The sequence below is a fragment of the Calypte anna genome, chromosome 9 (assembly GCF_003957555.1).
Source record: "Calypte anna isolate BGI_N300 chromosome 9, bCalAnn1_v1.p, whole genome shotgun sequence".
Taxonomy (NCBI): domain Eukaryota; kingdom Metazoa; phylum Chordata; class Aves; order Apodiformes; family Trochilidae; genus Calypte; species Calypte anna.
In genome coordinates, this window is record NC_044255.1 from 24,142,387 (window position 1) to 24,162,324 (window position 19,938).

At 39.3% G+C, this 19,938-nt stretch overlaps 1 protein-coding gene across 1 annotated transcript in view; it reads right to left on the bottom strand.

Annotated features, from left to right (window-relative positions):
* The window catches only part of RSRC1 (arginine and serine rich coiled-coil 1), a 127,594-nt gene that overhangs the window by 96,261 nt on the left and 11,395 nt on the right, over positions 1–19,938 (bottom strand). The window contains exon 4 of the mRNA XM_030456109.1: positions 3,983–4,153. Coding sequence (XP_030311969.1) covers positions 3,983–4,153 — 171 coding nt within the window. The remainder of the gene's footprint in view (positions 1–3,982; positions 4,154–19,938) is intronic.

A 19,938-nucleotide genomic window follows, 5' to 3' on the forward strand; every position in this document is an offset into this window, starting at 1 on the left:
TTCTTCTTAATGAATATTTAGGATGTGTTGCTGGGATGCCTTCTGAGCTGGTGTTACTTTACCTTTTGAGTACAAACCTATTTCCAAACTTGATAACCTGCTCTTAACACCACTTTTTTTTTTTTTTTTCCACCAAGTACTGTCAGATGCTGCAATTGAGCTTCCCAACCCAAATTCAAAGCAGCTGTTACCACAATCTCCCTCCATAATGGCTGAACAAATCCTGTATCCCTTAAAACATTTCAGGCTGTCAGAACAGAAGAGTTCAGCTGTTTTCCTGGGACTGTAACACAGCCTGTGTCCACCAAACAGCTCAGCACCATCACCCAGGTTCATGAAGCTTAGGGCTCAACCTTAAAAACTGATCCCTGAACTGAGAGTGCCAAAGGACCATGACTGAATTACCACAGCAGGTTTTTTTTCTCTTGAAATCTCTCTTGAGATGTTTCCTCTGAAGAGAGGATCTGCTTTGAAAGACTCTAAAGTTGCCCTGATTTAAGAACCAAACACAAGCTTCTTCCCCTCACAAAAACAAGCCACAAAACTTTTGCTAGCTTTTACCAACTACAAACAAATAAAACTGTTCCTTGCTTAGTGCAAAAACTGCATTTTGATTCTCCACTTTGGAGGAAAAGTCCCAAATATATGACTACTAATATTGGAGAACCTGCAGTGCTGTCAAATTGAAATACTGAAGTTAAACTATAAAATCAACCAGGACCTGAAAATTTATATTCCATCTTCTCACAATCTGGATATAAGATTCCATCTTCTCACAATCTTTATTTAATAAAGAGCTTTAAAGTAGCTATTTTCAATACATACCTCCCAAACATACATGAATTTAAACTGAAATCTAGATCTGCCTCTTGGTGTGCCTGGGAATACCTGCAAGGATCTATTCCAAATACAGAGGTCAGAAGATTAATTTTTCCCCTCATTTCCCTGCTGTTGGATTTTCTAGGAAGGTTCTGCAGAATGGCACCTTCAGGGCTGATCAAGACACTAGATCTAGAAAGTCATTTCCTTGGGGAGCCCTCTGTACCCTCTCAGTATCTCACCTCCAGATGTACACCTCACAGTCATTTTTTGGTGTCCATTCAGACCTTTTGCCTCAGAAAAAAAAAGTAAGTGACAAGTTAAAAATCCAGGACCAGCACTGTGTTAATTACAGCAGAATCTGGCCAGAGGGGAAAAAAAATAAATAAATATATATATATATATACTCTTTTCTGCCTCCCTGTTCAAACTGGACCCAACTCAAACAAGGAAAAACCTTTTAGGACATCACCAATCCCTGGTTACTGTCTCTCCAATGGAAACAGCTGATGGAGCAAATCATTTTACTGCTTCCTGGTCTACTCCAGCATTAAGTCCATGGGGTGAGCAGTGAAGTTCCAGCTCAAGCAGCACACATCATGCTGCAGCAGCATCTGCTCTGGCACTGGGCTGCAGAGGCAAGCTATAATAAGTTCTAATTCTAACCATACCCACCAAAGGACATCTGACACCACTGCAGGACAAGAAAACCCAAATTATAACATACAGCCCTGAAAAAATAACAACAAAACCAACTTGCTACCTTCTGCTGACCACTGACAACTACAAGAAGCCTTGTAGTTACTGGAAAACAAAATACATTTCTCTCTTGGTGCTTTCTTGGAGCATCAAGAGAGAAACCAAACAAAGTACCAGACCTTCCTGCTGCTGTGGAAAACAAAGAAAAATGCCATGAACCCACAGACTGACAGAGGCAAAAGGTTCACCCAGTTTGTGCTGTACAATCCTCCCTCCTCTACAGCTACCAGGGAGGACAGGTGAGCTTCCTTGGCTGAGATCTTCTCTTTTCCATACTTTTCACCCCAAAATAAAATAAAGATGTAAACAATGCTAGAGAGGAAGAAAGGTGAGAACCTGGGGAGGCTTGAGGAAGCCTTGCAGAAAAACACAACTGGAAAACATCTTATTTGACCTCATTTTCCTGGAATACACCCAAGACAAAGAGAAACCACACGAGCCCTCCTTGTTCCTGCCCTGGTGCAGTGCAAGCAAACTGCAGGATCCCAACTCCCCCTCCCTGGGGCATCCAAGAGACCCTTCCATAAGCAAGTAATTGTGCAGTAATTGCAAATCACAATTGCATCAAAGAGCTCTGCCTTCCCTGTGTACTCAAATATGTTGCTTTGCAAGGCCTTTAATAAACAATAATAGGCTGCTGATACAGTTTCAATCTTCAGACTGACAACTGTAAAGGCAAAAAGCTTCTCAGATCCATCTCCTCTGCACAGATACACTTTGATCACTATTTGATTAATCTGAAAAGTGTCGTTCCCCCTTCAGAAAAGTTGATGCAGCACAGATTGCATCAGCATCATCCTAGGCACCCTTTATAATGCTCCAAGTAAGAAATCCCCATCCAGAGCCCAGCAGGCAGTACCTGAGCTCAGAGGCAAATGGACTGCTTGCTGTCATTAAATGTTTCTATTATCAGTTTGTACTCTGTGTCCTAACTACCTTGGACATGACCCAGACAGGGCATTTTGTTTTCAAATTTAGCACTGGCTACTTGGGAAGTTATCAAAATACCCAAGGCAAATTGCTTGCTTTCAAAAAAATTCTGGGCACTTGTGTGTTGTTCTTGCAATAATCTCCTATTGATCCTGGTTCTGAGAACCCATGAAGGCAGAGAGGATGCAAACTGAGCACTGCTGGAGACTCCAGTGTGATTTAAGATGTGCTTCTACACAAAGTCCAGAAAACCTCACATAGAGCAAATGTTATGTGCTCAGGATGGATTTTTTCCCTACTTTTCTGCTTCAATTAAAACAAAACCCAAAAGAAAGTACTTTTGGCTGGAAGGTCCAAGCTTCTCCTCAAATCTTCTACAAGTATGAAAAGATATTTGAACTGCAGCTGAATAGGTAAAAAGCATCTTGTCCATGACTTATCAGACATGCTGCAAACATCACAGGGGTTCTGTCCACTCATTGCTGAAAACATCCACAAGAAGAGACAACTGTCCCAGGTAGCTTCATCAAATGAGGAAAGTAGCCCCTAAAGTAGATGAGACCACCTTTGAAGTTCCCAACAGTCCAAGCAATGTATTGTTAATAAGAAAAAACCCCATGCAAATAGCTAATCCTGAATAATTAGTGTTAAAACCATGGACAGGTATGCAGTGATGGCTGAGACAGTTGATGACTGATGAGTAACTAAGCATGAAGCCACAGAGCAGGGAAGGAATTGAGATGCCTCCACCAGTGTGGGTAGAGGACACCAGGCTAAAAATTCCCACTCTGCATTTCAGTAGGAATCCACCAAAGGGAAGCTCAGGCACAGCCCCACCAGTGTCTTCCTTTCTGAAACCAATCACAAAACCAGGGAAAAGATAAATGTGGCAGGAAAGGCTGCAGGTAGTCATGGTGTGTAAGCAGAGGTAGTGACAGAAATTGACTTTTCTGAAATCTTAAAACAACCCCAACATCAAGAATCCAGGGCATTTCAAGCAGAAATGAGGTTGGCAGAAGGTTTTGAAAGGCATCATTCACCCACAGGTGCTTCTGCTGAAACTGTGCTGAGACACAGATGAAGCCAAACAACAAATTCTGACAGGGAGGGACTGGAGGTGGTGGACAGTGAGAAACATCTTTGTGTAGGAAATAGTCTTCATACTTTCCAACACTCATTTTTCCTTAAATTGTGTTAGGGAAAAAAATATATTCAACTGAAGAGATCTAATTAGCACACCTGAGATCAAGGGTGGGGGGAAAAGAATTGTAAATTAAACTCTCATTTAGTTTTAAATGCTGTCACATTTCAGAATTTAAAAAAACCCCTAGAGAACACTCTATAGTCTTCAAAGATTTTAAATAATTCTCACTTAGCTTCCATAAAACCCCACGTCCTATGGAGCAAGCTGACTGTAAACCCCAAACCAGATTGTCCCCAGTTGTTATGATGGTGCCACGGCCACGTCACTTACCCATGCTTTGTGCCACACATCTCCTTCTCTTTTCCTTTCCCCTTCTCTTTGCCTTTTTCCTTCTCTCTGCCTTTCCGTCGCTCCCTTTCCCGAGATCCACTGGGAGTTCTCCTCTGGATGGACCTCTCACTGCTGCCACTGTAGGAACGCTGACGAGGTCTGGATCTGGATCTACACAAAACCCACAACTTATCAGTTTGGGAAGCATGGAGATTCCTCATGTCACTCTCTGTTCAATGTCAGGCAGTCTGACAATTCCCAACACCACCTCCAACCATTTAATCCTTGTGAACACCAAGCTGACACTTGAGCAAAAGGGAAAAAGAAAGCATTGCTTCTGTTCTGGAGGAAGAAAAATAAATTAAACCACACTATGTAGTATTCATCCATTAACAAAGTCATCTGATGTTACCAACATCACCCTGGGAGTTACTGGAAGAAGGAATTTATTATATTTTTTTAGCATTAAATTCTGAATTTCTGATCAATTTGGCATGGTAAATAATCAAAGAACTCAGAGTTGCTACTAAGTGCTTGTATTTACATATTAAATGCATTACTACTAATAAACAATGTTCCAACAAACCCCAAAAAACCCCAGAAGTGACAGGTCCAGCCCTCTATCTGAGCCTGCAGAGCTGACACTGCCACACAGCTTCTTAATATCAGATTTGGGTTTGAAACATACTTTGCAGCAAACCTATAAACAGGCCCAATAATGCAAAAAACTGCATGGAGGTGCAAGGGTTTGTGCACATAATTGGGTCCTGGTTACCAGTTCTTCGTGGCTAGAGGATATTCTGTTCTCAGTCATGTTATCCAACCCTCTGTGATAAATGGGCAGTGGTACTGATGTACTGCACCAAAAAAGGTCAAGGAGAATTAAAATATGGCTGTTTCTACATGTATCCAAAAAGCCTCTTCATTATTCCTCATTTCTTTTAGATGACTTTCTAAATCTTGATCGTGGATCAGTACATCTTCTGCCTGGCACCTGAGGAGTGATGGACAATGAGGATTTAGGAAAAGAGCAGTTCAATTTTCCCTTAGTTCCTTCATGAAAGCCCTGATGGCACCTGATTGAAAACTTTCATTAGGGTCTGAGAGGGCTGGGGTGGGAAGGGCACTTTTTAAAACCATATGAAAGTTTTATTTAGCACCTCTTGGAGTGCAAAACTCCAAAGGCCTTTAAAAGGAAACTCACCTACCAAAAAAAAAACAAAAAAAAAAACCTCACTGAATTTAAAAGGCAAGGACTGTTTAATAAAACTCAACAATGGGATATGCTGCCTCCAGATGAAGCTATAAATTATCTTCAGGAAGAATGTTGTGATGGAGTCTGGAATTTTTCCAGCATCCTGGGGTTAAACACCTCCTCTTGCCATTGAGTCTCAGACCAGCACTGGAGGGCAGCCCCTCAGCTTGACCTTTCCTGGAGCAGATCCATCCCTTGCAAGACAAGATCTCCAATTAAAGGTCTCTGTTAGCACCAAGACAAGAGATCACATTACCACCTAAGTGGTCTAGAGAAGATCTGCTGCCACAAAATGGATTTTTATTATAATGTCATCACAAATTAAAAAGCATCCATCCGTTCTTTAGTCCTCGAGTAGAGGAATTTTTGACCTAAAAGAGCATTCTAAGTATTAGATTTATTTTTTATTGAAAGAGAACCATGATTTCTGAGAACTCTGAAGGTAAGATGCAGAATCTGAAACAATAAAACAAGCAGAAAATATCAAACCAGCCAACCAAAGGCACCCTACAGCAACACAAACCACCCTCGTTTGATTCCAGGCCTCTCCTTACTTCAGGGTGTGATCCCTCAAACTGAAATAAATGAGGAATCTAAAATATTTATTGCTACAGAGCTTATTTCCTCAGCTCAAGCTTGAACCTGATTTCACATCCAGGGTTCACAGGTGTGAATCACAGCAAATGCAGCTCAGATGAGCTGAAATCCTGGACTTCTGTTCCTCCCCATGTCCAAGCAGAACAAATGCCAGGTTCCATTTATACACAGAATTAAAGAAAAAAAATTAAAAGTAGACTTGTTGCATCACATCTGTAATAATCTACTTGTAAGAGCAGGTAAGACCTCTCAGGTACACCAAGGCTCCAAAGTCTGAGGTCAAAAATAAGACCAAGCCCAACAAGATTCATGATGCTTCTTGTTGCCTAAAATCCCCTCAGTATTCAGGAGTTCCATGGCTCAGGGGGGCAGAGGAGCAAGGGCTGACCCCAACCCAGCACCTTCTCAGTGCCACACAACTTCCTTGCTCTGGATGTCACCTTTTTCACAAGAAAAATGCCTTTCTGCTTTGCCTGTAAGCCCCAAATCCTCAACCATTTGTTTTGGGAACACTTGATGCAAACTTCCATAAGGCTGAGGTTAAATCCAAAGCAGGCCAGAGGCTCTTGGCAGCAGGGGATAACTTCATGGAGTGGAAATTAAAGCCTAACAAATTTGCTGTTTGGTAAATAACAAGCTGCAGTGCATTTCCATGTGCAGCATGAACAACTTCACCTGGATGAATTGCTATCAAAATAGCTCAAGATACATACCAAACAGCAAATAAAGACACAACTTTATGGCATGGAGCTACAAGAAGCCATCTGTGCCAAGAATTCAGCAGTAAACAAGAACAGAAGTCCACAGATCAAGCAAAGAATAAAGATTTTCTATTTTATTACTGTCAGGGAAAAAAAAATTAATTATTATTTGTATTAAAGCAAGTCCCAAAGTGTTCAAATCATGGAACTATTGGAGGAAAAACATAAATCATGGTGCTGGAGAGTAGACTGTCAGCATGCACAACCCCTTCCCCCCAGAGCAGCACAAACAAAACACCCACCCACCATGCCAAAGGTTAAGTCATTTAGTCAAGTTCAAAGATCTTCAAAGGGTTCTTAGATCCAGATAAGCCCATATGTTACCAAATTTCTGTGAAATGCTATTACTTTCCAATCTGCTTTTCATGTCTAAGTTACAGAACACACAGATGCTTGGCATCACTCAGGATCCCTAAATTCTCACACCAGATAATCAAGGCTCACCAATAACTTCCCAACCTAAAATCCTAAGAAATGTCTTTATTCTATCAACACTTGGTCCACTTGTAAAAATTGAAAGTATCCATAAAAGCCCATTCAGTCACTGCACAATAAGTGTTAATTTGCTAATTTCTTCACAGGTAATCAATTAAAATGTAAAATATTGGATAAAATTAGTTGCACTAAATTTAACAGCTGCTCCATAAGCATAATTAGTTTCACAAGGGCCATATGTATTCTGAACAGAGACAGAGTTGAAACAAATAAGCAGATTTTAAAACAAGTTTGAGGAAATCTGCATTTAATTAGCAGGTGGGCACTACAACTGCATAATGTTTTTATACATTTATATTTATGAAGTGACAGAAGATCTAAAGGCTTTTTAAAATGGCGTTTATTGTTTGAATGGGACCTGTTTTGCTGCATGCTAAAGTGATTTAAATCCTTATAGCTCTCCTTTGAAAAAATCATAAATGGTGAAAGAAAACATGTGGAAAACTGTAAAACTAGAAAGAATTTGCGACAAAAAGCAGAGACACATACCATAACCAAAAGGAAACTACACTTAATTAAATGTACACTACATCTGGAATATCAGCCTAATAAAAGGTGAAACTATTAATTTTCATTGTTCTAAAGGAAATGAGGTCAGTGTTGTTTAGTATTTCCCCAATTACATTGCACTAAAGCACTGAACTCTATCTTATAGGTACAATCTCATCTTTGCAAAACCTACAATTTGGAAACAGTCACTGAGATAGGGTTTTGGTTTTTAATGGAAAGAGGAATTAAAGCACAGCTCAAACAGAAGAAAACAAGAGCTCTTTCAATCAAATATTGGAAAAAAAAATAAAAATGAGCTATGTTGTTGGCAAACAGCAGCCACCACCCAAATGAAAGTTTCAGAGATGTCAAGTTCTTCCCTGGCATTCTTCTAAATATCTCTCAGCTGACACAATTCTTAGTAGAGTATTATTAGCTCAATAGCCCCAAATAAAACCCAACAAATTCATGCCTCTTTAATACTTCAGCAATAAATCACAAGTCTGGGAAAGAACAATGAAATGTAACTGCATTGCATCAAACTTGGATATTCATCCTGGTAACAAAGGCAGAGTGCAAAAGCACAACTAATTGCAGCTGGATGCCATGTTCTCTTCCAAAGCAGATTAAGACAAAGTTAAAGTAGTTAAGACAGTAAAAGCTACAATTTATTTTCTAATAACCTTTGAGTAACAGAATAATAAAGGAATGAGAGCCAGTACACCATCCTGGCTGCTAAATAAACTAAGAAAAAAGCCATCCTTCTGCTTCTTCCCTTAATTCAAGGCAGTTCCTAGGCAAAACTTGAACTCTATATGAACAAATCAGGTAATATTCATCAGGCTTTGTGATTAATTTATACAGACATTCACATCTATTCTGTTCTGGATACAGCTGGAATCTATTTTCAAAACCAAGGTCCCAGCTTACTTGCAGGACTCTCCATAAATACTACAAATTATTTGTTTCTCCATCATGCAGGCATCAGTGGCTCTGCATCTGCTGGGACAGGAAGATCTGGATCTATCAGACAGCAGTGAAATAAGGTCAGATCCATTTCCCAGATGGAATCACTATGCAGGTAATTATTTGTTGTAAACTTGACAACACCTCTGATATTTAGTTAAGGAACATAAATGAGACATTTCAAGGCTGAATTCTTCCACTTCCTCGGTGCCTTTGAAAAGTCCAAATTAGTCACAGGGAAGTGCTACTCCTCTGTCCCTCTGTGACAAGACCACTGCTGTATTTTTGGGGACTGTAAAACATCGGAGGTTGAGGCCAATCCTGGCTTGGAGATGCTGTAATATTAACAAATACACCCACAAAGAGATACTAGACAGCTGAACAAAGTTACCTAAGAGGATGCTTCAAACCAACTACCCTGGAACACTGTTCTCCTGAACTGGAAACTCAAACCCCAACCCCAACCCAGAGCACCACAGCCCCACCAGGAGACACTCAGACCTCTGAGAAACTCCAGCAGATCCAAAACTGATCCAACCATAAATACAGAAACCTCTCAACATTTCTCCATCTTCAGCACTGCAGCCACCTGCAGCATCACCTAAAAGGCTCAAAAGCTGCTTCAAGACAAGGCTTAAGCACATGCTTGTCCTTACAAACTCCTCATTGAAAAGACTGAAACTTTTGAGCTCATTCACATGATAAACATTTTTTTTCTTTCATTCAGAGATAACCAGACATTTTAGGTTTAAATCTCCTGAGCTGTAAAAAGTTTGAGGTATTCCACCTACAGCTTTTAGCACACTGAGAGACTTTTAGAATTAAAACACAAATTAAAAAAATAAATAGTCTTAAGGTATTGAATGAAAATAGCAGCAACTTTACCACAAGATCAAATAAATTAAGTCATAAAGGGGCTTTAGAGACTCCTCAAGTGCAGACAGACACAAACAAAAGCACATCACACCATACTGACCAACCCTTTTGCAGACAGAACACAAGCAGTCTGTATTGCATTACCATTTTTTCAATATGGATCCCATAAATGCAGAGATAATGTTCTAACTTCCATGCAAGTGAGATGCATCTGACTTTAATATTTGGTATTTCACAAACACAGACTAGAGAGAGGAAAGCATGGTCTGGTTTTTAATACTCTCCTAGATGAATACTAAGCAGCTTATTTGCCGGAGACTGATGAAGAACATGGAGCTGACAAGCTTAGTGGGCACAAAATCTGCTTTACTGGAAGTTATCACCTCTAACCCTGCTGTGTCTTCCCCAAGCCCCATCTCTAATGACTGATTAAAAACTCCAAGGAAGAGGAAAGTAAGTCTGAAATTTTCACTTCATATTCTAAAGAAAGGGTGTTTTCAGCATGGAAACTGCCAATGGGATAAAAAGAAAAATACCATAAATTAAAACATATCCAGATGAGAAACAGCAATATTCAAATTGTTTTCTAAAAAATATGTAAAGCAAGAAAATTCCTTTATTATGCTTCAAGGTGTAAATGCCTGTTCTGATCAGTTGTTGATATGAATTACAAACTACTTGGCACTCATCTCAGTTTCAGTGATAACAAGGAGCAGTTACAGTGGGATTCCAACATACCTATGGTTTCATGTTAAAACAAACAAACAAACAAAGAATTCTCACTTTGTGAATTTCTCTCCTAAGCCTTGCTGTTTGTTTAAAACATAAAATACCAAAACCTCACAAAACCACAGCAAAGCCCTGAAATAATTACAGAGCAGCACTGTGTGGCCTTCCTGAACCTGCCTGCAGCCTGGATGTGCTGCAACCATCTCAGGTTTGAAACCTGAAGGCAAGAATTAAAATGTAAACTGTCTTCTTTCCACCACTGAGAATATTACCAAAATTAGGGAGGTAAGAAACTGACTCCAAAAAATAAACCACCACCTCTTGTGTCCCTCCAAAAAGCTTCTTGCATGGTGACTCCCAGAACATCAGCCCATGCTGGGGGAGCTGGAGGGAGGGAACTGGGACACGAGGAACTTCAGAACTGAAAGCCAGTAACAATGTCAAAAGCATGGAAAACTTCCCTGCCACCCTTTTGCCACCTCCAGATGCCTCTGCAGTGCTCACTGATGTCCCCATGCCTATTGGCTCCTGCTGCTCATCAAACTACCAAGTCTGTGGGGCTGAAATTCTCTTTGGAATACTCCTTGATACTGCAGGCAGCACACCAAGGGCTTGATCCCATCTGGCACTTTCCTGTTATAAGCAGGACCTGAGGGTACAGTGAGTAACCCCAGGCAATCAAGAGGTTACCACTCCTCAAACCATCTCTTGGACTTCACAGCTGCAATGTACTGAAAACTTGGTAACTCTGGTTAGCAGGCTTGGCTTCCAGAAGATCCACCAGTCTTGGATCAGCTTACTGCAAAATGTTCTGAAATAAGGTCAAGACTTTGTTGTATTATTCAGATAATTTCATCTTTTTAATTTACCTGAAGCATGGGAATACTCCATAACTCAGAGACTTGGCCACAGTCCTCAGGAGGGTTTGCACCACAAAATTTAAGAAACATTTAACTATACCAAGTTTGCTGTGAATTTCACTTGCTGTAACACCAGTGCTCCAACACTGGGCAGCTCCAACATCACTGGAGGGGAGGAAACCCAAGTTCCAGATGAGAAGATGATGGCTCTGCAGTACCTGCACTGCCAGGGCACAGCAAAGGAAAGCACACACAGCACTGCTTGGAATTCTAACACCAGAATTTCCAACACAACCAATCAAAGTTCAAAGGCAGAGGAAAAAAATTGTTCCAGTCTAAAATGCACTTTCTAGGAATGGTTTTCATGATCTATGGAGCAGCATTTCCACTACCAGGTATTTGAGGGGACTTGTTGAAATAAATTAGCATGGCTGACTTTTATGTAGCTTTTCTGTATATAAATATTTCTTGAATATTTAGGGTTCCAGAACAAACCTCCTCTCAAATATTACCATTACAAAAGCCTGAAAATTAAAACAGTTTTATAGAATATATAAGAATTTTGCAAACTTCCTTAAGGACTAGTTGATATTTTAGTTTATACTACCACACTGACTTGTTTTAAGCCCCTATCAGTTATTTGAATATTTCATGGGTAAATAATTTTTTTTCTTTCTCAAAATGAACTCTCTCCAATCCACCTTACAGGTGAACCATAATCTTACCATTTTTTTTACAATAAATTTAGATTTTAATATTGAATTACTCAAACCCCACTTTCTGTAGCAGAAAAATGGCCAAGCTGACCTTGATTTTATTAGCCTACAATTTGCTCACTGGTGTTTTCTTAAGCTACATGAGTGGCTTATGTACACCAACAAGATCCCACAGGTGGTTGTGATTAGGTGGAAGGGGACAACACGCTCACTGAAAACTTTCACAGACACTTACCTAATGGGATGTCACATTAAATCTGACACCAGGAGATAAAATAGCTACAGTCTAATTAGAACATCTCAAAAAAACAACAATAAAAAAAAAAAAACCCAATAGCCATCTATTTCCAACCAAAAGCCCCAACATTTCTGCAAAGGAGGAGGTTTGGAATCTGTGAGGTTGTGACGTAGCTTTCTGCTGGCAGAAGATGTCCTTGAAGCTCCAGAGCTGTCATCATCTTGGAAATAGATGCCTCTAGCTGCAAAACTCTGGGAAACATCAGAATTCAATAGGACTCCAACTCACTTCCTCTCTTAATGCTCAATGACTAATTCCTCAGAGATCCCCTTAAAAGCCCTAAAATGTTGTCCTTGGGTAGAAACTTTCACTCGGCAATCAATCGGGAGCAAATGAGATGATTGTGTTGAAATGGAGTGGAGTGATGAAGGGAACAAATGAAGGAAGAAAGGTGCAGTGTGGGAACATATGCTGCTGCACTGAAGTTGCTCAAAGGGTCTGCTGGAGGAAGATTGGGTTCCCAGCCAAGCCGAGACGCCGCGAGAAGGGACGGCGATGAAAGGATCCCGAGTCGTGTGGAAATCCAAACACAGTGACAGACACAATTATTTTACTAATTGCTAATGAATACAGTCGAGTGGCTTCAAAAAAGCAAAACTTTGCTCGGACTGCTTCAGGTTCTGACCTCTGCATGAGCAAATGCATTTCAAACTCAAGCCCACCAAAATTGATTAACGGCGCCAGCCGAGGCCAGCGTGTAGTTGAAGCTTTTTTTCCCCCATCTATCACATGGCCCCAAGGATAGTTAAATGAACCTTAAAATGGCTACAAACAGCTCAATGACTACACAGACTCCTGCCAATTAGAAATAATTAGGCAGTCATTTTGGTGGTGAGTCTTTTTAAGTGCATACATAATGATGCAATGATGCTTATTAGCCATCTCCTATGAGCTGTGCTCAAACAGCCTGGAATAATTATGCAACTATCACAAAGCCTTGCACATCTCTGTACTTCACCTTAATGCAGTTAAAAATCCACTTCATTACCTCCAGTAATTAATCCTCCATTAATTGCAGGAAAAGCCCAGTTTACCGTGCTTCGTTTCTAATTATCTTATAAATAGTTATGGTTCTAATTAATGTGTTCATTAAGCTGAATATCTTTCTCAAAGCCATGCTCAGAGCAAAGGTTCTGCTTTTGAGAGAAAAAACCTAACTAGCCATAAGGTGAGGCCATTTTGGTTGTATTTGCTTTTATTTTAGTATATTCAACCTCCTAATTGGCATTTAAAATCTAATTTGGAAGAACTTCAAGAGGACTATATAGGAGAAAAATAGGAAAAAGGATTTTTATTTTTTTTCACCCATTCTCCAATCAAGAAGCTCAGAGCTCTAACAGGAAAACTTTTAGCATATCTTTTTGATATAGACTGGTAACAGATTTTCAGTGCTATGCCACAGATTAATTTAAATTCTGTTGCAATTTAGCTTACTCCTGCATGTTTCCATATAAAAGCAGCAAGAACTATAGAAGAAAAATAGGTATTTAACAGCTATGTATAATTTAAAAAAAAAAAAACCAAAATACTGCTGTCCTTGCCTGTATTTCTAGGATATAAATCAGCAATTGAGAATTAAAAAAAATTGAATTATTTGAGCCAAGCATAAGATAATCCTTTAAAGTCAATGAGAGTTTTTCAGTGTGCCTCACTAGGGGCTGACACAATGCTGTGAAAACTGCAACTAAAGAACATTTTCAGATGGTATTTATGGCTAAGGAAACTCCACATTGAAAGCATTTGTTTCACAGTATTTTGGAGGTATGCAGATCTGACTCAAAATAAAAACTTCTACAAGAGTACATCTGGAATATTTTTTACAGTTAATATTAAGGTATGGATATTAACTGCCTAGTTTTTGCTAGAGTTTTTCAAAATACACATTATATTAAAATGGTTCTCCCTCCACTATGCAAAAGCAAACAGAAGTTTTCAGGTTTTTCCCTATTAGATCACCTGGTTAAGAGAAAATAGTCTCCTCAGGTAGTTACCTAAACACTGTTTTAATAGTAAGAAGACAAAAGCTCTAGAAATGCCTGACATTTCCAGATGTGGCTTGGTAACCTCTTCCTATAACATGACTCTTTAGTAACATCTGGCACCACTGAAGCCAAGAGCAGCTTTGCCCATTGGCTTCAAGAGGGCTAAAGTTTTTATACCAATTTATCCTCAGTATCACACCAACAAAGCCTGGCAGCTGCCTATCTGAATCTTGAAGTATGATTACTTTATATGGGATAAAAAATGGTTTGTACAGAGGTAGTAAAAGAAGTATAATTGATTTATATGGGACACATAATATCAGACAAATATGGGATTTATATGGGACACAAATATCAGACACATAAAGGATGGCCAGGAGCAAAGAACTGTAATACCCTGAGAAAACCAGCCAGAAAAGAGTCTGGTCCCCAGGTCCTGGCTGCCACCAAGAGCCAGAGCAGCTTCCAGCCAGAGAGGGAAGCATTACTAATGAGAATTACTAATTACTAATGATTTCTCTGGTGATTAATTTCTCTCAGGATCTGAGATAACAAAATATTTCACCTCTAGTTTGAGTGCAGCAAAGCAGAAGGCACAGAGGACTTGAGATGTTGCTGACCAAGGTGGGTGGTTAGAAGAACACAGGTGTTATAACCATCCCTCATGGTACCTGAATAATAATATAACAGCAGAGCAACAGACAAAGCTCATTAAGAAGGACAATAATAGATAAACATGGTGAGGAATTTGTGGGAAAAGGAGTAATCCATCAGTAAGAGTATGGAGAACAGGGAAGCTGACCTGGGAGTGCACATGAAGCCTTCACTCTGGTGCAGAGAGTTTCAGCAAGCAAGATGTGGGTACAGCCAACAAAATTCAGGCTGAATTTCTGAAACATAAGGAATTAACAGCTTCCTGTGCTCTGTTGTTAGATATCTTACATTCTGATGAGTCCCACAGAAAACAGAGTAGAACATTTGTGCAGCAAAAACACGTGATTTTCACTTGGATCTTTTTACACAAGATATTGTGACTGTCATATGTGATTAGAATTGGGAAGAATGAAAGATGGAAATAAACAGTAAAATGTTACTGCTAAATTCTACCATTTTGTGTGTCACATTTTGATATTCACTTTCCAGAAACAGAAGGAATTTACACAGCAAACAGTGGTGGGTTTATATTATTGATGCATCCTTAAGACATCTACTCTATGTTGGTGCCTCCAGAAACATGATCTCTGCAGCAAAAAAAAAAAAAAAAAAAAAGCTTCTATTTCATGGCCAGAGCTTTGGTAGCAGAGGAAGAGATTATTAAAAGAAGTAAAAATACATATTAGTTTGTATTGTAGACACATCAAAACAAAAAAGCCAATCCTCCACTCAGGGGAATCATTCTTCTTGCTATCTTGAGCACCTTTTCCCAAACAGAAAACTGGAGCATTAAAAAAAAACAAAACAATTCACCCCAAAAAACCAGTGACCTGCAAATAAAGCCTTTCCCCAAGGGGGAAATAAATGGTTTCAGAAAAATAAGCTATGCTTAAAAAGACATTTTGTGTATATAACACCTGAACTGCTTTAGAAACAAAAAGTTCACATGTAATTAGACTCAATACTAAGCTCTAAATGAACAGCACTTAGGTATTCATATCTTTTTCTAAGGCTTTTTTTTTATATATATACCAATGAAAGGCATCAAAGCAACTGTCACTGGCAGCTCTCTGGCCTTATTGATAACTTAAGAGCCCTTGGCATTGCCTTTATGAAGTTTAATTTCCCAAAGAGGGCAATTAGATCTCAGTAACATGCTCATTGGTGGGTTGTAGCTCTAGGATATCTTCAGTGCTGCTGCCTCACCTCTGTGTTTTTGCCAGTAGAGTCACGTAGACAAACTGATACATCCTTTTGGAAAAAAATCCAGTTATTTTAGCTTAAAAATATTTCTAGAGACTGTTGGTGATACCACCTATAATGCAACAAGATCCGTAATTAAAAACTGCACATTTTGATTTTTTTTTTTTTTCTGTAGGGACAAGAAATGGGATCTGGTGTTACCAGCCCCAGAAAAACAAAAGGTTACATGAGCAAACTCAGTAATCTGCAATCCTCTCCTTCTTCCTTGCCCCAAGTCTTCACTTGAACTTTAATGAAAGAAATACTACAATATTTTAATTAAATAACATTCTAAGAGACCAAAGAGTTTCCCCTTCTCCACCAATAAGGGGACAAACAGGTAATAGTGACACTGATTCCTCACATAATTATGTGGGTCTGTGTAGGTACCTGTGTCTGTGTTCATTTCTATATCAAGGACACATGAAAAAATATCCTAGGCAGCAGATCCAAACTCTAAAAGAACTCCAGTAGCAACTACCAGGCAAAAAACCCCAGCAATGAACCATTTCAAAAGAAATGTTCTGATTAAATAGCATTTTTTTTTATTCCTTATGGGACTTTTAGCCACTGGTCTTTGGAAAATCCTTGGACCCATTTATAAAGGTGGTATTTCCAAAGCATTCTTATAAATGAAGACAGCTTTTCAACACTGCCTGACAACGTGTGCCCAACCTTGTTCTTCACAGTTGTCATTTCTGGTTTCTCCCAGCAGCTGCACAAAGAGCCCTGTTTTGTACCCTCTCCCCTCTCCTGTAGCTGCTACTCCCAAATTCCTTCCATCTCCTCCCCATCAGCCAACAGAACTCCTGGTGCCTGATGTCTGCAGGATGGTCAGTTCAGAAGAGCTTCACACTCTTCCCTGGGCCCTTCCTCTCCCCAGAACAGCTCTCTCTCCTTTTTTTATATATATTTTTTTTTTTTACAAGCTGTTATTTTGTCAGTCTGAGTTGAACTGTGTGAAAGGTATTTCAAGACAGCAGTTTCCAGCTTAACGTAAAAAGCCAGAAACACTTGGCAGACAACAAAAACAAGCTTGCATATTTCAAGGCAATTATAATGAGATGTTCTGTAATTGTATGAAATCAAGGTTAACATATTTTGGCTAATTCTATTTAGAGGCACACGAATTGAAAGATTGGCTTTACAAGTTCTGATGTAAAGTATTTTCATATACAATTAACTGGCAGAACAAGCACAGTGGAAACTCTAAAAAATCTTAACCAGGCTGCATCCACACAGAAATTACAGGAAATCTGAGTTTCTCCAGCCCAGGGAAGCATAATATTCTAATAAGAACTACCCTAATCTTCACCTGGCAATAATTTCAAGATGATATTATTATTATTCTCATTTCCTTGAATAATATCCATACTCCAGGGCCATTTTCCTTCTCATATTCAATATCATGCATGCTCGTATCAAGATTCCTTTCTTCATATCCTGTCACAGTATCAATCACTGCCTCCTGTCCACTCAATCCACTTTTGATTTATCAGCCGCCGTCTTTCTGGACTCCATAACTCGACCCAAACCATTTTAGCAAGACAGTGACAAATAGCACCCAGTATCACATCAACCTGTTCCACTTAGTAAACTAAGAAACAGTAACTGTGACATCTCTGCATAAGTATTCCATTCTATTCCCCAGACTGATGTATATTAATGAGGAGATGGTATTTGAAATGCTTCTTCCACATCAGCATCTAATATGATCAAATTAGGAAATGGGATGATTTATTAAATTTCGGGGAGCTGAAATATTTCTTTCTATCACTATATGTGTGGTTTCAGAAAGTGAGCTGTTGCTTTCAATTTTTCTGCTGAGGATGTGCCTGCATTTCACAGAGGAATTATTGTCTTTAAAAAGATTGCAAGAAGGCGAAATGTTATTAAGCAAATGCTCAGTAAAACAAACTAAATCGGTTTTAAAATTCCTAATTTAATGTAAATCTTGGTTGTTTTGCTGAAATTCAGTTTGTGATCTTATTAAGTCATATTTGCATTGTACTATCTTGCTGTAGGACAGCTTTAAATTTATAGCATTACTGGGAAGCCCCACTTTTTCGACTCTAAAAAATGCATCTAAAATAAAATAGTTATAATATGCACAAGTTTTCTTATCTCCTAAAATAAAGCACAGAAGAAATCAGTTTATGAACAATTCCTACTCAAGATATTTCTTAAGACATGCCATCATGAAAATCTTTTCAAATTAAAACTTGATGTTGTGGCTGGAGTTCTGTAAATCATTCACTCCAATAACAAACCCATGTGAGAGAAGTTATTAAAAAAATCACATTACAGCCACATAGACACTTAACATCTTCACTACCTTGAAAAACAAACTATGTGAATTTGAGGGAGGACTGTGGAGAGAAAAGACACCATGGGATGTGTGACTTGTGCCATCTGCATGACTTACACCAACACCAAATCCAGTGGTTTAAAGATCCCATGTCATGGATCTTAACTTCTCATATAAAAGTTTTCTCCTGTCACCTCCATTCTCACTGGGGGAAAAAAAAAACCAAGCAACCAAACCCCAGCTGCTCCAGCCCTGCAGGGAGTACTCTGAAGGACAAAAGCAATGTTGGAAATACAGCACAGAGCTGCTCTCACTTGAGTGCTGCCTCACACTTCCCTGCTCTTCAGGTGGGTCAGGGGAGTTTGCTCCCTGCCCCTGGCAATCCAGAGGCTGGAGATGAACCAGAACACTCCTGTGGGTAAAGTGCTCCTCACTGCAACAACACAAGGTGGCTGCCTGAGTTACTGCTGAGCATTTTATTATCTGGTTTATATTTATATTTTTTTTCCTAAGACAAATCCTGTCTCTTCAGATTAAAACAGTTTTGGATAGATTTCTGCTGCCTGACTGCTTTTCTAATTCCTAACAACTTCTGGGATCCACAACCTCCAAGAGCAAGAGCTTCCACAGCTTCATTGTGTGATGAAACAGAAAAATCTCCTTTTGTTTGACTGGGATCTGCCATCACCCGGACTCCAGCCACTTCATGCCTGCCCCAGGTCTCCCACTGGAGGTGACAAGAACCACTCATTCCTTAATCATCTTTTCACATTGTATTATTTTTGTTTTAACACCCCTCCCCATCACATTCCCTCTTTCCCCCACAATCTCTTTTCCAGCCTGGAAAACCTTATGTAGTCAGTCCTCTTAGGAAAGCTGCTCGTGCCTTCGACCCAATGCACACAACAGATTTTGAGATAAAAGGGGGGGAAAAAAAGCTATTTATTTAGTATTGCTGCTACTGCCTCGCTGCTAACAAACAGGGAAAACACAGGAGCAGCTCTCTGCAACCTACTTAACTCTTCTCCAGAAATAAGATTATTCCATGGTTTCTCAGTGTAATATTACAGCAGAGAGCAGACTTGGAAAAAATTCCAGTAAAGGATTCAATGTGTCCTGTTGGGTTTAGTTTTACGCTTTTAACATTTCAGTTTTCTGCTTTTAATATGCCAAAAGCCTCTTCTGTTTATAATTTAGGTTATTTATAAATATTCTCCCTGAAGAACCATGGCTGTGAACAGTAACATCATTTCAAGTGACCTCCAGCTATACCTTCATAGCTATGCTACCAAAAAGCTTTTATACTTAAAATCTTTTATACACACCATTTCCCAGCACAAAATGAAATAAGCAGTAGTCCTGGTTTTAAAGTTTTTTGGTGTGCTCTTCCATTTATTGCAATGACAATTAACATCTGTAAATGCCTTGGAAAAGATGAGTGTGTCTATAATGACACCTGCAATTTATTGTCACTACAACAACCAGGATCTTTAAATCAGGTTCTCCTCTTTCCTAATGTATCTGACATACTGACACCTTCATTTTCACCCTAGTCCTCTGACATTTCATCTTATACATTTTTGGGGGTATTTACAGGAATATTTCTCCACACAGGGCAGTAGTTTATCTGGGGGCTCCAGCTCAGATGGTAAGTATACTCAAAGAGAGATCAGACAGTTTAAATAAATCAAATTGCTACTACAAAGGCACTGCAGCAATAAGTGACCA